The following is a 23,103-nucleotide window of genomic DNA, read 5'->3' as shown; positions in this document are numbered from 1 at the left end:
GCCCGCCCGCCGTCATTTAGGCCAGGCAGGAACTGGTTAAATATCAACAAGGGTGTTACTGGTGACAAGGGCACCCATCTTCCTCTTCATCTGTTAAGAAATGTCCTGTCTGTCATGTCTGCCAATTCTTTTTGCGAGCCTTCATCTGCATGATGGTGACACTCACTTTCCAGCGTAGGGAAATGTTTGTTAACCTGCAGATGCTTGGACAGCTTGCATTCTAGACACTTGGGTGCAGGAGGTGGCCTCCCAGTGATGCAACTGGCTCCAGCCTTCCTATGTCATTGCACTGAATTGCAAATCCTTTATCAAGCCACTCTGTTTTTTCTGGATTATGGTGTTATTGCCTCAGTTACTATGACAGAATAACTCCTGGGATTCTTTCCCAAACTCTTCATTGTTCCCACGCCTAATGGAGGCTTTCACTCCATTTTTTACCTCAAAGCTGTGCATGTCTTCATCTGGGTCCTAAAATTTTGCATGTATGGAAGGAGAGCCAGGCCAAAAACATAAGAGTCCAAATTAATTTATTGATATTGTGTTAAAAGACAGCCAATGCGTTTTGGGGGTCAATTGACTCCCCCCCCCCCCTTCATCAGGGCTACAAAAAAATATAATGTAAAAATAATTGTGACTGATACAATTCTGAGCCTAACCATCATAAAACATCATGGATAACACAAATGTCCGTGTGTACATGGAATTTACAAAAACTGTCATTGCCTTCCTTTTACTAGGGAGACTTTTTGGCTTGTATGGACATCAAAGATGCTTGCTTACATGTCCCCATCTTTCTAGCAGATTAGTGATTCTTATGCTCCGCTGTGGGTCCCCTGCATAATGCACCTTGATTATTCACTAAGGAGTTGGCCCCTGTGTCCCTATATTAGTGCTTCTTGCATTCTCACGGCATCCCCATTGTGGGATACTTTTTATTTATTTATTTTAAGGGTAAATTTTATTCATCTTTCAAAGAAAAAATGTTAAATACAATTTCGGTAACACATGTACAAGAGTAATAGTGATAAACGTCCTTATCCAAGTTACATATGATCAAAATATATGCATCAAGCTATAAGCCTACAGCATATTATCAATAAAACCGTCTGAAATTAAAATCCTTCACACATCTGTTTGGTTATCCATAGAATTGTAAAGCAAAAATAAAGTAAATGTAAACTTTTTTGAAAATACTGCACTCCATTTTGTAAGTACTCAAAAAAAAAAAAAACAATGAAACAACGCTTTTTTTTAGCATAAAACAACTATCGTTAGTAGGTTTTTTTTTTTTTTTTGTTTTTTTTTTTTTTTTTTTTTTTTTTTTGAACTAGATATATCCTCTTCCTCAAAGTCCCCCAGGAGGTATCTAGCTGGGGAATAGGTATTGGGGAGGGCCAGTTTTTCTTCTATGACTTTCAAGATAGCTGCCCAGAATCTCCCCACAAATGGGCAGAGCCAAATCACATGAAAATAGTCTCCCACAGCATGGCATCGGGGACAGTCCGGTGAATCCACCCACCCATTTTATAAAAACGTGCTGGGGTCTAATCTATGCGGTGCAAATAGTAACTGTATCAGTTTGTCTCTGGCTGAGATCACCGAAGGCAACAGTGATTCAGTGACCTCAGACCATGACTCCTCTGTAAGGGATGGAATATCCGAGTTCCATTGGGAAGCTACCTTCTCCATCCTAGGGGAGAAAGAGGTCAGCAGGGTGAAATAGTATCTGGAAATAGGTTTCAAGTGATCTTCTTCAAATAGCATTTTTTTCTAAAGCTGAGGGGGCAAAGCTGAACCCCCCCGTACCCCAAACTGTGCCGCCACTGCATGACGTAATTGCAGATAGCGGAAAAAAAAGGTATTGGGAATCCTATATTCTATCTGCAAGTCTTTAAATGATCTAAGGGTCCGATCCATAAACGGCTGGTGAACATATGTGATGCCATATTGCTCCCAACACTCTCCCTCTGGGATCTTGTATATTTCAGTGTGTTGAGGGTTATGCCACAAGGGAGCATTAGGAGAGGTATTCAGGGAAGAGCCCCCTGTTCTACTATTACACACATAAACAAGTAAAATGCACAACACACTAGTACCTCAATAGTAACCATAATAGTCCAAAATTAGTATACGTGAGTAGTGGGTCCGTATGTCAGGGCTGCCACCAGTGGGGACCAGAAGCCAAATTCCAGTGAAGCTGAACAAAAACATGAAAGGGGAGCCTCCGAGTGTATAAATAAAACCCTTTTAATGGTAAAAACAATATCTACTCACATGGGAGAAGTAGAGCACATCAGTGGGCTGAATAGCGTCCAGGAGCAGGATGGGTGACCAGGTCACAGTAGTTCCACTTCTCACTGGTGGTGTAGAGCACATCAGATTCCCTGAAAGGATGGGGGCGGTGAACTGTCAGAGCCTGTTCTCAGTGCTGCAAGTCCTGGCGTTCCTGCTTGAAACCGCTAGAGGTGGAAAAACGGGCATGCAGTGTAAAGACCAAAGCGAGGCTTGGAGTGCATGGGGCAGCATGATGCTTGAAAAAGGAGTGCAGCTACCACAACACACGTAGCGCGCACGCTCAGAAACACATCGCATTGTTGTGACGTTGTTGCCCTGTGCCACACTGCCCCATGCACTCCAAGCCTCGCTTTGGACTTTACACCGCACAGCCGTTTTTGCACCTCTAGCGGTTTCAAGCAAGGACGCCACGACTTGCAGCACTGAGAACGGGCTCTGACAGCTCACTGCCCTCATGCTTTCAGGGAATCTGATGTGCGCTACACCACCAGAAGTGGAACTACTGTGATCTGGTCACCCATCCTGCTCCTGGACACTATTCAGCCCACTGATGTGCTCTACTTTACCTTCTCCCATGTGAGTGGATATTGTTTTTGCTGGATGGGAGTCTGAACAGATATCCTTTCCTGCTCAACGATTATTTTCTTTTGCATTTAAGGGTCAGTCTCCACTCTTTGTCCTCGATGGTGCAAGAGGGGGTGTCTCGCTTGCTGATATGCCTACTTGTATGTTAATCTGTAAAGTATGGGATACAGTTAAAAAAAATGTTGGGTGTCTCATATCCCACTAAATACACTCCCATATCGGAAAATGATAGACTTTCTCAAATTTCGCCTCTTAGAGGCTTTCAGAGATGGACAAAACTGGGAATAACTACTTTAGCTCAGCTATATCAGAATGGTATACTTAAATCCTTTGAAGATCTGAGGGGAGAGTTCTCTGTAGAATCCAACTGGTTTTACCAATTCCTTCAATTAGGACATGCTCTACATGCCCAGTTTTCTTCTGCTAAGATATTTTTCTCCTCTATCCCTGTCTTAGATAAAATAGTACGGGCAGGGTCAACAAAAGGTCTTACCTCGGTTACTTATAGGGTACTGTCAGATGGGTTTCTATTGAACTTCCCCATTCGTTCTCGGGTTGGCTGGGACAAAGATATTGGTCCCATCTCTGAGGATATTTGGGACGATGTCCTCTGGTCCCCGTGCAGGTTATCACTTTCTCCATCATACATACTGACCCAGATTTTTAATCTCCATAGGGTCTATAGAACTCCACAGTTTCTCTGTGCAATTGGACTGAAATCTGAGCCAGCCTGTGCTAGATGCGTTAACACAGGTACATTAATACATCTTTTGTGTCAATGTCCAAAACTTCAAAGATACTGGGTGGAGGTGATTGGTACCTTAAATAGGGTATTGGATATTAATATTCCGGTTGAACCACTTGTATGTATATTGGGTTACTGTGACACCTCTATCTACACCTCCCCTACTGGTAATACTATAAGGTGCTCACTTTTTGTTGCCCGTAGACAGATTGCTCTTAAGTGGATCTCTCCACATCCACCGACTGTGTCTGATTGGATTGTAGATCTCAATAGGATCATTATTTTTGAAAAGCATACATACTCCCTAAGGAACTCCCTGAATAAGTTGGATGTTATCTCGTCTAGATGGCTTCAATCTATGACTTAGGTATCATGTCAACCAATGTGTACTGTGTACTTTGTAATGCTGGATATTGTTATTCCTTTTTTTTTTGTGTCATATATACCCTGAGTGTGTGTGTGTGTGTTTGTGTGTGTGTGGGGGGGGGGGGGGGGTTGGCGGGCCTTGTTGAAGGGAAGGGGTTTGGGGTTTAAATTTTTATTTTTTTTCTGGGGGAGTTTTTTGTTTTGGTATGATTTCTATTTTTGTGGTTTTGTCTGTATTGTGTCAATGTCGTTTTCATATAAAATAATAAAACGGATTTGATTAAAAAAAAAAAGGATATTGTTTTTACCATTAAAGTGTTTTGTTTTATCCACTCAAAGGCATCCCTTTCCTTGTGTTTTTTTTTTTTTTTTAATTGCACATGAGAAAGATCCTATAAAAGTTTGAGAATATCCGCCCCCTGTTCGGGATATGGGCCATTCCTATGTATTACATTAATAAGTGCCTCATACGAGTGAACTTGGTCTGCCAGAGTGGCCACTGAAGCAACATCCAGTTTGGGAAAGAACCACCAATGTACATGCGTTAATTGGAATGTCAGGTAATTGCACTGTAGATTTGGCAAAGTCAGGCCTCCATCTTGTATAGGTAGAAATAATATGTTCAGGGAGATCTTAGCCGGTTTAGATCCCTGAAGAAACAAGGAGAGCAACTTATTTATTTCAGTGAATAGTTTCTTAGGGATATAAATTGGGGCGTGCCAAGCAAAGGAATCTGGGGAGGTAAATCATTTTGAATACGTTAATTCGGCCTAAGCGGTTGAGAGGCAGCTTAGACCAGGTTTGTAAATTATCCCTCACTTGAGACACCAGGGGAGAGAGGTTATTAGATATGTATGTGCGCAATGGTAACTGAATCTCAACTCCCAACTGTCAAGTACCGAAATCTAGAAACTACCTTCAATGGAATATTCGGGGGTAACCTAGGATTATACTCGTGGTTAAAGGGAAAAACTATGGACATGTTCCAGTTAACTTTGAATCCAGAATACTCCCCAAAACTTGAGATTCTATTCAATGCTGTGGTCAGAGAACCCCCTGCCGCTAAGTATAGAAGCATAACGTCAGCGTACAGGGATTTTTTTCTTCCAGAGTATTTATCCAACATCCTTTTTACATCCCCATCCGCCCTCAACATGGCTGCCAATGGCTCTATAGCGAGGGCAAACAGGGGCGACAATGGGCACCCCTGCTGAGTGCCTCTAGCTATTTCAAAGGTGTCAGTGCTAACCCTCAAGCGAACCATTGGCTTGGCATACAGTAGTTTCACCCAAGCAATAAATTTAGGACCGAATCCCAGCCGCCCAACGACTGCCAACAAGTAGGACCAGGCAATAGAATCGACGGCCTTATGAGTGTCCAATGGCACTACGACCCGAGTATCTGGGATAGGCCCTGCAGAATGGCGAAGAGTCGACGCAGATTTATAGCCGTCGATCTCGTTTATATAAAGCCAGTCTGATCTGAATGAATAATGGAGGCTATCACTTTGTTTAAACATTTAGCTAGAAGTTTAGCTAAAATTTTAGCATCCACATTAATCAAGGATATGGGTCTATATGATTCACAGAAGCTGTGGTCCTTGTGCGGCCTGGGAATCAACACAGTAAGCGCTTCCCTCAGAGTGTCGGGAAGTAGACCTCTATCAAATGCATCATATATATATATATATATATATATCTCAAATCATTTTGGTGCCTCTCCTCTCTGGAGTATCCTTCCTTCCCATCTATGGGGGTTCCTCATGATGGACGCCAGCCTGTCATGCTAAGGAGAAGTCCTGGGCACCCTGTCGGTGCAGGAGACTTGGTCCTGATCTACAGCCTGGTGTGGTATGGATATGGCATGCTGACCTAATAAGATTTCTGGCATATGTTTTATGAGCCTTCGCCTCTACGAGGCAAGTGTCCGAACTTGCAAACTTAGGCTGCAAGGAACCTTTTTTTTGGTTCTGCATTGGGATAATATTGTGTTGGGGCCCAGGACTTCCTACTTGTCTAATTTACTTTCTGCCTCTACCCTCAACCAAGATTGTCTCCCTGTCAGGCACCAGTTTACCAAAGGGAAGTTTTCCTTTTATTGTCTGCATGTGGTTCAGGCTAGGCACTGCTTCTTTCATTAAAACGGATTCCTCTTTTGTTGTCCTGAATAGACCCTCTAAGGTTGTACTGGCCTCTCATTCCCACCACCCAGGTGAGTCAGGCAGATAAGCATCCAAGCTTATGGTCTCATGGATCATATTCCACACTTTCCTAGCAAAGCGCAATCTACTTTATCAGTGAGTGCTGCTTGGGCTTTTCAGCATCAAGCAACTGATTTGTAATGAAGTCACCTGGTCTTCTGTTCACAAGTTGTAAATCTGATGCCAACTCTAGTTGTAAGGGTGCTTTAGGCAGTTTCGTTTAGCTCAGGCAGTCCCCAGGTCTGTGGTTTTTTTTTTTTTTTTTTTTTGTTTTGTCCATTAAAAAGAAGTCCTAGAGGATATACAAGTCAATGGAAGTGTTGTTGATGCACTAGAGACCCCGGGGACGAGATGAGTGCACAGTTATATATAAAAACTGTTCACATGAAATAAAACCTATTTTAAACAGGGGGAAAAAAAAGTGGTGAGCTTATAGCAAGGCACATATAGCCTCCTGGAAATGCATATAAAAAAAAAAAACGAGGAGCTTTGGAAGTATCGGAAATGGCGTAAGGAACAATGTAAACATGGATAAGAGCAAGGGCAATAAAGGCAAAATGCCTATATGTGAAGACCAAGGGAAAATGGCCACCATAATGTTAACCTATGAAAGTTTAAGGCAAAATGGTCGACACAATGTATTTCAATGGCGGACTATAGGGAAAATAGCTGCCGGTAGTCAATTTCAACACACTATTTAAAGACACCAATGACAGCCTATTGTTGTTTCCTGATGAAGTCACGTGATGGGATAATAGGTGTTGGGATTGGAGCAATAGGCAGAAACCGGAAGTGACGGAAGCATACGAGCTTGGCGCTCGTGGAGTGTTATCTGAGCATTTTAAATACAAAAGCCAATTGGAGGCGAAGGCTGTACCATATCTATGATCCATTTCCGCATACACCAAAGAGGGGGACCCTCTGAAGATTACTGTCCAAAGCATTTGATTCATGCATGCTGTAACCTTACAGCAGTAAGGTGAGGGGCTTGTGCACATCCAGGTGTCACTGCAGTGGATTGGCCGTTTTTGTTTTTTCACGGTGAAGGGATATATATCACTCATGCAACATTGTTTGATGATCAGTGTTTTTTGGACTGTTTTACACATTTTTTGTTATTTGAGCCCAGGGTTTCATCTGTATGTGCTCATTATCACTATATGCTATTTCAAGATTGTACCCAGCAACATTTGCACCTGTTTATACTTGCCATTTGCGATTAAGGATATATTGTTTAGTGATTATTATTATCACTATGTGTTGATTATTATGCTTGTTGCACTTTACAATACTTCAGCACTTAGTAATTTGTGTTACAGTTCATGATTCCACTGCTATACACTTCTATGTTTACTTTTGTTTATTTATTTTTTATCTTGCACCAACATTTGATTAAACTGATCTTACTATCCAGAATCTTATATCTCCTATGGCAATCTCCTATATACCTCTTTATAAAATATTTAAAAATTATGGACTCGCTTTTCAAGCCCTTTTGTGTGGGGCAACAATAAGCATAAGTTAAAGTGACAAATACTGAAGAGTCCATCCACTTTAAGGCCCCATGCACACGAGACACCGCTGCAAACTCTGCTGAAAGCATTTTTTTAAAAGCTGAAACCGGCGTTTAGAAACGGCCGTTTTGCTGCGTTTTACTGCGTTTGCGTCTAGAAGCGTTTAGTTAAGATAACATCAAGACCCTGCCCAAGCTCAAAAAACAGTATTTAACTCTTTCAGCCATTTTGTGAGACCAGAGTGAGTAGCAGCAGCTGAGAGAGCAGCAGTGTACTTGTATTTAGCATGTCACTTGCCAGGTCACCTGCCACAAGTTGGGGATTTTCATTTGCCACATCACCTGGCACAAGTTGAGGTTTGTCCACTTGCCACGTCATCTGCCACAAGTTGTGGATTGTCCACTTGCCACGTCACCTGCCACGTCACTTGCCACAAGTTGTGGATTGTCCACTTGCCACGTCACTTGCCACAAGTTGTGGATTGTCCACTTGCCACGTCACTTGCCACAAGTTGTGGATTGTCCACTTGCCATGTCACCTGCCACAAGTTGTGGATTGTCCACTTGCCACGTCACTTTCCACAAGTTGTATTGTCATTTGCCACGTCACCTGCCACAAGTTGTGGATTGTCCACTTGCCACGTCACCTGCCACAAGTTGCTTGTTCAAATCTAACAACATATGGGTCAAATTCCAATTATACTTCGGATAAAAGCAATGCTAGTGGTGTATTGGATTATATCAAGGGCTCATTAGGGTATATAAATGGTCTATGAATCATTGCAAGCCATTACAATTGTTTAAAATATTTTTTTTAATGGTTTTTCATCATTTGCCATAATTTTTTAGATTTTTAATGTAAAAAAAAAAAGGGCACCTTTAAAAACGCTTATAAACGCGGCTAAACACGGTACCGGCGTTTAGCCGCATTTGAAACGTGGAAAACTTTTGCGTTTGAACCGATTTTTTTTTTTTTTTTGCTTCTGGAAAAACGAGGTTAAACGCAACTGCCTAAAAACGTCAAACAAGACTGTGTACATGGACACATAGGATAACATTGAATGAGTTCAGGGGCAGTTGAAAAAAAGTGTCCAACTGCCTCTGAACGCGCATTTAACAGCATCTCGTGTGCATGGGGCCTTAGAGGTACTGCATTACCAGATTTTAATCTTTGCTATATTGCAGCCCAACTGTCTGACTTTCATCATATTGACAAATCAGATGGCATATGATTTCATATTCAAATAAGCAAACAAGCTGGGCTTAGAAATACCCATTATACAATACCCTACGGGGGACAAAAGGGACCTTCATTCTTGTAGAACCTACCAGGACTCTATTCTATTATATGCCCATTTAGGATATGATCATGCTTAAATTATGTTTTATCTCCACTACATAAATGTACCCCACTCTGGTTTATAAAGTCTGTGCCAGAACTGCTTACGGTACCTGAAGGAAATCTTTGAGCCTCTAAAAGTATGTATTTCTTACATGATATAGTCAGGGAAGGAGGGATTAAAACATTTAAATAATTGTCACATAATGAATGGTTTTTTTTTATGACGTGCTTTTGTTGTCTATTAACATAACATAACTTTTTTTTTTTAAACTGTCAATTGTGTTTTAGATAACCTTCTCCTAATGTAGAAGCTGCACTGCAGCCATTGAAACACAAGAGGGCAGTATACTAGTATCTTTTATGCTTGGTCACGGTTTTCATGACATATGCATAGCAGCATTTACGTACGTACAGCTGGTGCACATTACTCTTTTTCCTAAAAATTCAGGGGCAAATCATTCCTCAGATGGTTGCTTTCGTAATATTTGTGAAACTCAATATACTCACGCCCTTCATGAGGACACAATATGGCTAATTTGGCACTACATGTGCGTAAAGGGATGAGACTGTTCTAAACTGTGCAGATTTTTTTGGCTCTGCAGTGACCGATATGTTTTTCCTTTCTAGCGTGTGATCTTACAGTGCATCCTGTGCAAAGTCCAGGGAACAAGTTCTGTATACTCACCCTGGATCGTGACACTCTACCATCCATCTCCACCATTCTCTTAGATGTCCTCTTCTATTCTCATATGTGAGTGAACAGTGACACTTCTGCCTTTCCAAATGAAGAACCAGGGATCCTAATATGATAAATAAAGATTGTGCGATTACTATATAGTTGTGAAGAAATGTTATCTTTGTGGCATTACACTAATTGATATTCAGGCTAATGTTTTTTTACACTGCCATTAGCCGCACAATGAGTGATTAAATAAAAATAAATAGACCACACTTGTTCATTACGGATGAGGGCAATGCGCCGTCTGGTAATCCAACCAATGGGCAGACTTTTCGTTTTCATTTGACAAAGTCTTTATGTAGTTGCTATAGCCATCTGCTTGTTACACATCATTGCAGTATGAAAACCTTTCTTCTGATACTTCTGATGTACTGACATCGTAGTAGAATGGACATGTTCTAAGCTAGTTACACATTTGTCTTTTCAACTGATACAATTCAAACAGAAGACAATAACCCTACAAAAAGCGTGCTAAATTTACTTCAGTCATCACCTTTAATGCAGATGTCTGGAATTGATTTACTTTAAGGTAAAGTTATGGGACAGAACAAAAAGGAAAATCTAAATCAAAATGTCATACATCTTTCCCTGCCATAGAATAAATACTGTAGCACATGACTTTGTGGTTAACAGAGAACATTTACGCATTTAAACATGTCAGTTTAGTAGTTTTTTTCTTTTGGACTAATCTGCCCCTTTAATTTATTTCCTCCATATGTTTATGTGGTCAGATATGGCTTGCATATGTGATCAGATTTTGTTTGCTGCTGATTCATTTGGGCTTCTTTTCATAGAGGACAGGGAAAGGTGTTGAGCATGGCAGGAAGTCATTGGCGCTTATTGGATTAGGAGTGAGAATAGACACTTCTGATCTTGTACATTTCTTGTATAGATCGTCTTGGTTTCTCTAACATAACCTGTTGTATTCCTCTGCTTATGTGTCATTTCATTTCCAGGTCTTGGCATGGCTCACCTGTAACTACACATGACACGGAGTCGTTTCATTTCTTTGCCTTCTCCTTGATAGATGGATATATATCCATTGTTATGGATACAGAGACAAAGAAGAAGTATGTATGAATTATTGCTTGATTAAAGATTGTGCTCTAAATTAATACAGATATTGTAGAAGAACTTAGGATATTTTTTCTTTTATTCATTTGGTATCCTCTACAATGTTGCATTCCAAAATGATTGGTCGCACGATTCCCCCATCAACACAGTGCTGGCAGGGGAATCCCTTCTGCCGAGACATTGTCTGCTCTTGGTGGGTGGGGGAAGCCATCCCCGCTGGGAGAAGACGGTGATTATCGCTAGCGGCTATAGCAGCCGTTAGCGATAATCGCAAGATAATCTGGTAGGCTAGTTGTACCCAAGTTGATCGATTGATCAACCTGGTATATTCAGCCTGCCCATTAATGGTTCAAATCTTGCCCAGTTCCTGCTGAACCTGCTGAGATTTGAACCGTGTATGGCTGGCCTAAGATTATCCTCTAAGCAAGTTACAGTTGCCTATTATCCTCTGCTTTTCTGGTGCCCCTTGCCTGGCAGAGAAGTATAACAGCAGGCAGAATGCTGCCTGCAAGATGTGTACTGTATTTGGATGTTCAGTGTTCTTTAGAGTGGGGGTTGCCAACCCACCCAGGCAAGAACACTGATCTAAGGTGGAAATGGCCAGTGTATGCAGTGTTCCATTTCACAGTCCAGTAGTAAGATGCAGGAGGGGTGAGCCTAAACAATCTTAAAGAAAACAGAAAATGTTTGCAATATCTGGAAGTACCTTCAATAATGTAAAGCTGCTACATATGGTAGAAATCACAAGTACACTTTGAAGAATGCCACCATGCAAAGCTGAGGTATACACAACCCCATTGATTGAAGTATGTCATATTTTTGTATATATTCAGTGAATTAGCCCTAAATGGTATAAATGAAAAGTTCGTTTATTTCCCTTTAGCGGCTGTCTAAATATTACATGCATTGTTTGGCTTTTTTTTTTTTTTTTTTTTTTTTTTTTTTTATGATTTCCTCTGCCTACGGTAGTAAACTGTATTGTAATTGTACTGTCTGCCCTTATGCTTTAAAGCTGCATTAACTGTTGGTGCTATATAAATCCTGTACAATAATAATAATTATATGCTTTGCTTTTTTAGAAGAAGTTGGGGATTTTTGTGTGTTGATTATTATTTCCATTAAGAATATTACATATAGTAGGATGTCATGTCTGCGTGGCGTCCAGAAGATTTTTTTGTGGTGCAGCCGTTTTATAGATCTGACAGGTCATGTTGCTTAAGTTGTAGTAAAATGTCTGGACGTTTGCTGTATGCATAATGTGTGCATCACATCTGTACAAAAGGGTCACAAGGTTAGAAAGTTCAAACTTGATCTTATGAAGAATTAGGTTGAAAGGATGTAAGTAACATTTCTGACGTCAGTATCTTTGGCAACTTCCCTCCAGGTTCCCAGCTGACCTACTTTTAACAAGTTCCTCTGGAGAGCTATGGAGAATGGTGAGAATTGGTGGGCAGCCTTTGGGCTTTGGTGAGTTTTTTAGTTTTCATTACTATTTACAGCAACACATGTACATGCAAAGAATGGTGCAGAGAAAAATTTTATAAACCTGGATCAGAACCAAAATATGAATCATACTGTTCAAGTGACTTAAGCTGTTCTCTGAATATACTTGTTTGATAAAGGGCTCTTGCACACAGTTATTTTAAAGCCTAACTTCAGGGTTTATTTAACTTTTAAAGAGTTTGTTTGGACCAAGCTGGTCCAAAAAAACAATTTCCTTCACCAATACATGCACCTGCTGTCAGTGCTGTATGAACTGTATGTAGCCTCGGCTACATACAGTATGCAGTGCTGTGTTCCAGCCAGTGGTGAATTTTGGTTTTGTGCTGCCCTAGGCAAGACTAAAATCGGGCGCCCCCCCCCCCCCCCCTCCATTGGACGCCCCCCTCATCTAGATTTGTCCCACCACTTCCTTTCACATGAGCAGTCCAATTGGATCTGCCTGTCTGTCTGGACCCTCCATTCTCCTCTATGGAGCAGCAGATGCAATCTCCCATTCCAGTCCGCTAAAAACAAACAGAAGGGGATCTGTTCCCCTCCGTCTGGGCGGATTGGATCAGTTTGCAGTTGGGTGTAAATGGAGAGCAGAGTTTGTTTACATCTGATCATCCATAGAGCAGAGTGGGCTCCGCAGAGGGTGTGCATGGCGGACTGTTCAGCAATGGACAGACAAGTTAGTAACTTTAATGCAGAAGAGACAAAGCATGTCTATTCTGCATTAAAATCCCTGCCTGTCCGCTCATTCTAAAAAAACAGGACTAAAGTTCCACTTTAATATAGGTCTTACAGTATCAGGCAGGTTTTAACCTTTATATTTGTGCTGCGGCTGAGGTGCCACGCTTTCTGCCAGAGAATGCGTATGGCAGCATGATGCTATGTGGGCAGGACCTATGCTGGGGGCGTGTGACCTCACAGGGCACCATTGCTAAATCACTCCACTCCTCCTGCCCACCCCATAGGTATGGGGCTTGGCTATTAAGCAACAGTAGTTGCAGTGTCACTAAGAATGCTTTTCTATGGGGTGGGCAGGTGGAGCGGAGTGATTTAGCAATGGTGCCTGTGAGGTGCTGGCACCACTGTGAGTAACCAGACAGGCTGACAACAGTGTGTGACATTAGACTTGATCTGCATTGGCAACCTTACAGCTGTAGTACCAGGTGTGAGCCACCCCCCCCCACACACACACACACACACACACACACACACACACTCCCTAGGTACGCCACTGCCTCTCATTCTCCCCTCATTGCAGAGATCCCTTCTCCTCCCACCCCCTGTCCTGACTCCCCTCACTCACTAGTCCCCCCCATTACACAGAGCACCCACCCCCCAGTACAAAGCCCACCCTTCTTCCACCCAAGTACAGTGCTCCTCCCTCAACTCTGACCCTCCCCCTTTACCCACTACAAGCCTCACCCTCCTCTATTCCCCCCCAGTACAGAGCTTCACCCCCCAGGACACGGCACATCCTTCTTCTTTTGCCCCTGCCCCCCCCCCCCCTGTACATTTAGCTCCTCCCGGCCCACATTCTCCCCTTACCGCACCATACAAGCAAAATCTGCTGCTGCAAAGTTTACTTAGTACAGCACTTCAGTTTATTGGCGCCACGCTCCCTTCCTGTCCCATCTGAATGATGTCGCCTCAGGGGCCGAGACTAGAAGTCACCTGTCAGGCGGAGTGAGATCCCAATGCAATGTATGTACACGCTGGTGCTGGGTGCAGGAGCGCACTCGGCACCCCGCTGCAGCTCTGCTTTCTGTCTGTATCTTCAGCTGGGAGACTTTAACCCCAGGGCTGCCTGCACACCCAACTTTACCCGCGACCCCCCTCTTCCAGTTAATTATTACGCCAAGAGCTTCTGGTCCTTACACATCCCGTAGTCCCGGCTGTGCTGTCTATCACCGTGCTCTGCTGTGCTGGATAAATGTGCAATCAGACTGGGGGTGGCGCTTCCCCTCTGCCAAGTGCCGCCCTAGGCCTCAGCCTTGTCAGCCTAGGCCAAAATACAGCACTGGTTCCAGCAGAGGCATGGGAACTTCAGATCCCACTCCCCACTACAAAATCAAGTCAGGACTGCTCGGCCATTCACATGGAGCTTTTGTATTTTTATGCATGTATACAATGCTTCCTTTGATTGACTGAGGCAAAGATCATGGTTTCGTCCGCCTTCCTCTCCACCTCAGGCAATCAGATGAAACCTTGTATTCATGCATATAAATACGAAGCTTTAAGTAATAGGCTGAGCAGCCCTCAACTTGATTTTGTTCTGGGAAGGGGATGGGAAGTGAATACGACAGTTTCTTTAAGTTAAATGAAACCTGGCGTTAGGCTTTAGGATGTATGGGTGTACAGAGTAAATTGGGGCTGTAGTTGTGGCACCTGGGAGCCACAGCTGCAACGTATATTTGCTCAAACGTATGTATTGGGAAAAACGCCATACAATGGCTGTATACACATAAACTCATGTACTTGTGTTGACATTAGGTGTATTGCCAGCTATCAGCAGAAAGGGTAGAACTGCGCCAAGTTTTGAAGGATCCTGACAATATTGTTTGGCTGCGTGATTTATAGCTGGATTCGCCTGTCAATGCACAGCTGAGAGCCAGAGCCAGCTGTGTTCACTCCTTCCCAACCTGGCACTCTATTGAGCACTGGAGGAGCAGAGCAGAGAGCTAGCAGACTTAGACCTGATTGATGAGTGTCAGGAGCTGCTGTGGGACAGCTGCAGTGTCATACAGATCCTGCAGCATGGAAGTCAGTAGGTACTGTATGTTTGTTTTTTATGTACCCCATAATTCTCCTTTAAGACAAAATCACCAGTAAATATGGGCTGTGTGTGCTTTGTATGAGGGGCCGCTCCATGGCTCTTGCTTGAGGTAACTGGTGTCATGGCAAGACTTTTTGGAACTGTTCAACAAACATTTTCAGAAACCACATGATTTCCTTTACTAAAACATGCGTTGTAAAGAGGTTATGTAGTTTTGGCTATATATAATGCCTTGAAAAAGTATTCATACCCCTTGACATTTTCCACATTTTGTCATGTTACAACCAAAAACGTAAATGTATTTTATTGGGATTTTATGTGATAGACCAACAAAAAGTGGCACATAATTGTGAAGTGAAAGAAAATGATAAATGCTTTTCAATTTTTTTAACAAATAAATAGCTGAAAAGTGTGGCGTGCATTTGTATTTAGCCCCCTTTATTCCGATACCCCCAACTAAAATCTAGCGGAACCAATTGCCCTTTATAAGTCACCTAATTAGTAAATAGAGTCCACCTGTGTAATTTAATCTCAGTATAAATGCGGCTGTTCTGTGAAGCCCTCATAGGTTTGTTAGAGAACCTTAGGGAACAAGAAGCATCACGAAGGCCAGGGAACACAATAAATACATTTACATTTTTGGTTGTAACATGACAAAATGTGGAAAATTTCAAGGGGTATGAATACTTTTTCAAGACACTGTACATTATATAGTGTTGTGTTCTTTCAGCGTGGTGAGGACTTCCTGACCCTCACCCAGAACAAAATGGAGTTGGGCTGAGTGCTGCTCAACCATTCACTTGTTATTTATTTTTTTTTTTTAATTAAATACAAGGCTTCCTCTCATTGATGGTGCAAAGGTGGGTAGATGACTTCAGGATCTCTGCCTCATCCAATCAGAGGAAGCTTAGTATTTATTCATAAAATAGAAGGCTTCCTGTGAATGGCTGAACAGCACTTGGCGTGACTCGCTTTTTTTCTTCTGGGAGTGTGGCGAGAAGTTTCTCTCCTGCTGCCAGAACACAGCCCTGTATACTTTTATGTAGCTGATGCTACATACAGTTTATACAGTGCTGACACATATTTTAGTGAAGGAAATAGTTTGTTTGCACCAGCTTAGTCCAAGCAAACAATTTAACCACTTCCTGCCACATAGCACATTGACGGCCAGAAAGTGGTTGCATTATCCTGACTGGACCTCAATTTTTTTCAAAATGTTCTTTCTTTTTTTTTTTTTTTTAATTTTATTTTTTATGTGTAGCACAAAAAATAAAAAACCCACTGGTGATCAAATACCACCAAAATGTGAAAATATATTACTAAATATAAACTGGCGCTGATGGAAACAACTAAGTGATAATGAAATGCAGTTGCTGTAGACAAGGTGCTAATCACTTGGATAAATGTGGATTAAAAAATACAGCACTCGCAACACACAATATAAGTGAAATCAACAAAAAAGACCTTATAAAAATCCAAATAAATGCAACTGGAGTGTTAGTCCACAATGAAGTAGGTGCAAAAAATGCTTCACAAACTTGCAAGAGTACAGTGACACACCCTTTTGCATCTCCACTCACCAGAACAGGATGACCCCCAGCTTTGCAGTCCAGGGGTCACTTCAGGCTTGTAAATGGTATCCCACACATGTGGATTGGTGTCAAAACATCAGATGGTGGATCGGTGTAAACATCAGATGATAGATTCAATAGGAGGCTCTCAAAAGGATATACAGGCACCCAGAAATGAAAAGAGGATGGACTAATATTGAAGTACTGTTATAAAAGTTGATTCAATGCGCATAGGGATCGGTACTTACAAAAAGACGGTTAAAAACAGGCATGGATATAGAGCTGTAGATACAGGAAGCATCCGTTCATGACGTGCGTTCCACAGGGTCCTGTCCAATCACAGCCGGTCACATGTAAACAAGGAACTGCCGGTAATCGGCTCTCCTCACCTCACACTGACAGAGTGTGTGGCAAGGAGAGCCGATCAGTGGCATCTCCATGCAGGGGGACATTAGGAATGTAATCAGGGCACTGATCTTCAGTGCCCTGATTACAATAGTGCAAAATGGTGTCACAAATCAGTGCCCATTAGTAGCAGCAATCAGTGCCCATTAGCAATGCCAGTCAGTGCTGGCCATCAGTGTCGCCCATAAGTACCGCCTATTAGTGCCCACCAGTGCCGCCTATTAGTGCCCTTCAGTGCCACCTAACCGTGGCCATCAGTGTCACCTATCAGTGCCCATAAGTGCAGCATATTAGTGCCACCTAATCAGTGCCCATAAGAGCCACCTCATCAATGCCCACCAGTTCAGCTTATCAGTGCCGCCTCATCAGCGCACATCAGTGAAGGCGAAAAATTACTTAGTTACAAAATTTACTGACAGTAAAAAAACATTTTTTTTTTAAAATTTTTGGTCGTTTTTTTTTTTTTTTTGTAAAAAATAACAAAAACAGCAGTAATTAAATACCACCAAAAGAAAGCTCTATTTGTATGAAGAAAATGATAAAAATGTGTTTGGGTACAGTGTAGCATGACCACGCAATTGTCATTCAAAGTGCGACAGCACTGAAAGCTGAAAAATGGCTTTGGCAGGAAGGGGGGTGTAAGTGGCTGGTAGGCAAGTGGTTAAAGTTCACTTAAACAAAGTTTATGCTAAGAGTTTTGAACCTTCAGCTTTTTTTCCCATCAAATGCTGTTCAGATTCTAAAGGAATTACATTGATCATATATATATATATTGCTTTTTAATATAAAGAACTCTTGTGTGCTTTCTGTTATTTTACAGCATCTCCTTAACCCTTTCACTGCCAGGTCTGTACAGACCTACAGCACTGTTTCCAGCTGGCCAGGCCTGTATGCTGAACCTGCATTCCTCCTGCTATAAGCTCCTGAATGAACTTATAGCAGAATCGTTCAGCAGACTCTGCTGAATAAAACAATAGCTCCGATCGGATGACATCTTCTGATCACAGCTATTCAGCTACAATGTGAAACCCCCCCCCACACACACACCCACCCACCTGCCTGCCTCCTACTTCTCTCTGTACCGCCACTTAACCTGCTGCCCTGCCCACTAAAAAGGCACAATTAAATGACCCCCCCCCCCCCCCGCCGTCCCCCTCCTCCTCACTGATCCCTGGCACCCTGTCCATGCAGTGTTGCTGGCCAGCTCTCCCTCCACCCTCTCCCGCTAGCTGCTTTACCAGCCCCTTTCTTTGCTGAATAAACAAAGCGATCAGTACCGATCACTTCTGTTCATTCATTACTGTAGTATAGTAAACACTGTTTACTATATTTCAGTTTGTGAATGAATAGGAGTCTTTATGTAGACTCCTATCTCATTCACATACAGTGCAGCTCAGGCTGCAGAGAAAGGGACTGTCTTCAGTCCCTCTCTCTGTCTCAAAAAATAAACAGGGGTTTCTTTAGACCCCCTGATGTCTCTCCAAAGCGCCCCCCCCACCACCTATCGGAGAAAAAGTTTGTAAAAAAAATATAAAAAAAATAAAATAAAAAATTGTGCCTATTAAATAAATAAACCCATAGTAACACCCCTTTCACATGGGTGGACCGATTGGGTCCACCTGTTAGTTTTTTTGTTTTTTTTTAAGCGGATCCTCCATTATCCTTTTATGGAGCGGCAAGTGTAAATTGACTTATGTCCGTTTATACTTATGCAGCTGCAGTATTAACTTTGTTTTAGAGTCCCAATCAGAAATTAGTCATAACACCCACCTACATCAAATCCGATCCACTAAAAACAGATGGCTGGGGATCCCCATCTGTATAGTGGATTGTATGGTAGTCGGGTGTAAACGGACCAGCGGTCTGTTTACATCCCAAGGCCCGTAGAAGACAGCAAGCTGTGTCTGTTCTGCATAAGCGGAGCGAATGCAGACCAGCTCCCATGAATGAACACGGCTCTCCATGGACATACACTTTAGCACACCCCATGTTAACAAGGACTTAGTAGGAATTTTGTAAGTTATGTTGTGTTTTGTATGCTAATAAGGATTTTAGTGGTTTTTTTTTTGTTTTTTTTTTTTTGTTTTTTTTAAAGTTAAAACAGCAATTTGGCCTAAAAAATCAGCAGCACCTTCTTTTTATTCTACTGGTCATGTGCTTTCAGAAAATGTATGGTTTAGGGGGTCTTTTACGATCTCTGAAAGCTGTAAGGGAAAAATGAAAACCTCCCAGATGTTTAGAGAAATTTTGGTTATTTACAGTTTTGCGTATGTTTGATTTTCACCATTTTGCATAAAGGCGCAATTTTAAAATTTACAAATATTTGTTCATTTTTAACTTAATACAGGTTTAAACTTTTATATTTAGTAAAATTTGCTCTACTTGTATCTGCTAATAATGATTTTTTTGTGTATTTTTGCAAAAATATTGTTTCTCTAAACATTTGCGCAAATACGGGGCCCTAAAAATCATGCTTTCAGAAAATATGTGGTTTTGAGGGTCCGTTACAAACTTTGAAAGCTGTACGTGAAAAATTTTTAAAAAATGGGAAAAATTGCAATAATGGTCTGGCCACCCGAGTTTAAAACTGGAGCACAGGGCCTGGCAGCAAAAGGGTTAAACAGAAGTATATGTGTGCCAAAATTAGTAATTCAATTCTTACACAATGCTGTTAGTATGTCCCTAGGAAGACCTCTTGCTTAACTGTCTGTAACCAATAAAAAAATGTTTTGGGCACAGTTCCTTGTGAAGTGAGAATATTAGGCTGAGTTCACACTGGCTTAAGAACAGGCGTTTGAAAGGCGTTAAAAATGCCCCTCAAACGCCTATGCACAAGATTCAATAGACAGCACAGTGTGCTGTTCACATTACAAAAACATGAAGCGTTAGCGTTGCTTCGGTTGAAAATGTACTAAAATAGATGTATTACAATATGTGCCAAAACAATATGTAATCAATACAAAATTAAACCATAAAAAGTCCAGTGGTCTCAGTTGATAGTGACCCAAAACCAGTGTCCATATAGAAATGAAATAAAAGGTGATTTTCTACAGTGCCTTGAAAGTATTCATACCCCTTGAATGTTTTCACATGTTGTCAACTTGTTACAACCAAAAACATGAATGTATTTTATGTGATAGACCAACAAAAAGTGGGACATAACTGTGAAGTGGAAAGAAAATGATAAATGGTTTTCAATTATTTTTTTACAAATATCTGAAAAGTGTGGCGTGCATTTGTATTCAGCCCCCTTTACTCTGATACCCTTAACTAAAATCTAGTGCAACCAATTGCTTTCAGAAGTCACCTAATTAGTAAATAGAGCCCAGCTGTGTGTAATTTAATCTCAGTATAAATACAGGTGCTCTGTGAAACCCTCAAAGGTTTGTTAGAGAACCTTAGTGAACAAACAGCATCATGAAGGCCAAGGAACACACCAGACAGGTCAGGGATAAAGTTGTGGAGAAGTTTTAAAGCGGGGTCAAGTTATAAAAAAATATCCCAAGCTTAGAACATCTCACGGAGCACTGTTCAATCCATCATCTGAAAATGGAAATAATATGGCACAACTGCAAACCTACCAAGACTTGGCTGTCCACCTAAACTGACAGGCCAGGCAAGGAGAACCTTAATCAGAGAAGCAGCCAAGAGGCCCATAGTAACTCTGGAGGAGCTGCAGAGATCCACAGTTTAGCTGGGAGAATCTGTCCACAGATCTGATATAAGACAAATCTGGCCTGTATGGAAGAGTGGCAAGAAGAAAGCCATTGTTGAAAGAAAGCCATAAGAAGTCCAGTTTGCGGGAAGCCATGTTGGGGAAACATCTCAAACACCTCATACATGTGGAAGAAGATGCTCTGGTCAGATGAGACCAAAATTGAACTTTTTGGCCTAAAAGCAAAACTCCATGTGCGGCGGAAAACGAACACTGCACATTACCCTGAACACACCATCCCCACCGTGAAAAATAGTGGTGGCAGCATCATGTTAGGGGATGTTTTCCTTCAGCAGGGACAGGGAAGCTGGTCAGAGTTAATGGGAAGATTGATGGAACCAAATGCAGGGCAACCTTAGAAGAAAACCTGTTAGAGCATGGGTCTTCAAACTATGGCCCTCCAGTTGTTCAAGAACTACAATTCCCATCATGCGTAGCCATGTCTGTGAATGTTAGAGTTTTACAATGCCTCATGGGATGTGCAGTTCCGCAACAGCTGGAGGGCCGTAGTTTGAGGTCCCTGTGATCCCTGTGTTAGAGTCCGCAAAAGACTTGAGACTGGGGTGGAAGTTTGCCTTCCAGCAGAACAACAACCCTAAACATTCAGCCAGAGCTACAATGGAATGGTTTAGATCAAAGCATCTTCATGTGTTAGAATGGCCCAGTCAAAGTCCAGACCTAAATCCAATTGAGAATCTGTGGCAAGACTTAAAAATTGCTGTTACAGACTCTCTCTATCCAATCTGACAGAGCTTGAGCTATTTTGCAAAGAACAATGGGCACAAATTTCACTCTAGATGTGCAAAGCTAGTAGAGACATACCCAAAAAGACTTGCAGCTGTAATTGCAGTGAAAGGTGGATCTACAAAGTATTGACTCAGGGGGGCTGAATACAAATGCATGCCACACTTTTTTACTAATATGTGAAAATTTAGAAAACCATTGATCCTTTAACTTTACATTTGTGTTGGTCTATCACATAAAATCCCAATAAAATACAGTTACATTTTTGTTTGTAACATGACAAAATGTGGAAAATGTCAAGGGGTATGAATATTTTTTCAAGGCACTGTAATTGTGAAGTGGAATTAAAATGTTAAACCACCTTTTACTGGATTTACAGCTGCAAGTCTTTTTGGGGATGTCTCTACCAGCTTTGCACATCTAGAGAGTGACATTTTTGCCCATTCTGCTTTTCAAAATAGCTCAGACTCAGATTCTGTCAGATTGGATGGAGAGCGTCTGTGAACAGCAATTTTCAAGTCTTTCCACAGATTCTCAATTGGATTTAGGTCTGGACTTTGACTGGGCCATTCTAACACATGAATATACTTTGATCTAAATCATTCCATTGTAGCTCTGGCTGTATGTTGCCCTGCTGGAAAGGTAAACCTCCTCCGCCCCAGTCAAGTCAAGTCTCTTTTTTCTAAGACTGCCCTGTATCTTCCCATCAACTCTGACCAGCTTCCTTGTCCCTGCTGAAGAAAAGCATCCCTACAACATGATGCTGCCACCACCATGTTTTAACGGCACACTCTCACCCCGCTGCTCACAACCACAATGCTGGTGTGCGCTCCACGGACCCAGAAGTGACATAGGGACTGGACCTGGAAGGGATATCAGTGGCTCAAGCCTCAATGCATTTCACACATATGTGTGTCACAGGGAAGCTAAACTTGTTTAGCTTCCTGATGACGCGTGCAGTGCATTGGGGCTTGAACCGCAGACATCACTTCCGAGTCTGTAGAGTGCACCTCGGCTTTGTGGTTGCGAACGTTGGAGCGAGAGAGAGACTGCCATGACTAGTGAGCTGTATATGCTGGTGTCTGCATTTTATAACCTTTATTTATAGATCTTGAATAAAATTGACTACACTATATATACTTTCTTTTTGGTTCTCTCTAATTTATGCTTATCTGGGGTATGAGAGAAATTGTTAAACCTTAGGAAGAAGATCGCTTCTGGTATCATTTTGGCTTGGAATCTAGCTGTTTGAGTGCTGGTTGTCTGCTTTGTTGGCCAAAGCTTTCTGGTGAATGCGGAGAGATTGGCACATGGTGGAACACTTTTGTACTTTTGAAGGAGTTGGATGAAGATATAAATCACCCTTTAGTTTTTAATTTTTTTTTTTTTTTTCATTTAATTCTATATGGACACTGGTTTTGGGTCACTATCTATTGAGAACACTGGACTTTTATTGTTTAATTTTGTATTAATTACCTCTATTTTAGTGTTTACGTTTTAAAGGGCTAGTGCCTCCTTTTATATTCTGTATTGTTCATATAG

General features: G+C 41.8%; 1 protein-coding gene across 2 annotated transcripts in view; it reads left to right on the top strand.

Annotated features, from left to right (window-relative positions):
* The window catches only part of CASTOR1 (cytosolic arginine sensor for mTORC1 subunit 1), a 125,872-nt gene that overhangs the window by 77,101 nt on the left and 25,668 nt on the right, over positions 1 to 23,103 (top strand). For both annotated transcript variants that reach the window (XM_073630850.1, XM_073630843.1), the window contains exons 5-7: positions 9,674 to 9,797; positions 10,742 to 10,855; positions 12,244 to 12,326. In XM_073630850.1, coding sequence (XP_073486951.1) covers positions 9,674 to 9,797; positions 10,742 to 10,855; positions 12,244 to 12,326 — 321 coding nt within the window. The remainder of the gene's footprint in view (positions 1 to 9,673; positions 9,798 to 10,741; positions 10,856 to 12,243; positions 12,327 to 23,103) is intronic.

Source organism: Aquarana catesbeiana, linkage group LG01, assembly GCF_042186555.1.
Source record: "Aquarana catesbeiana isolate 2022-GZ linkage group LG01, ASM4218655v1, whole genome shotgun sequence".
NCBI lineage: Eukaryota > Metazoa > Chordata > Amphibia > Anura > Ranidae > Aquarana > Aquarana catesbeiana.
The sequence above is the reverse complement of the archived record's forward strand: the minus strand, read 5'-3'. Positions and strand labels throughout refer to the sequence as shown.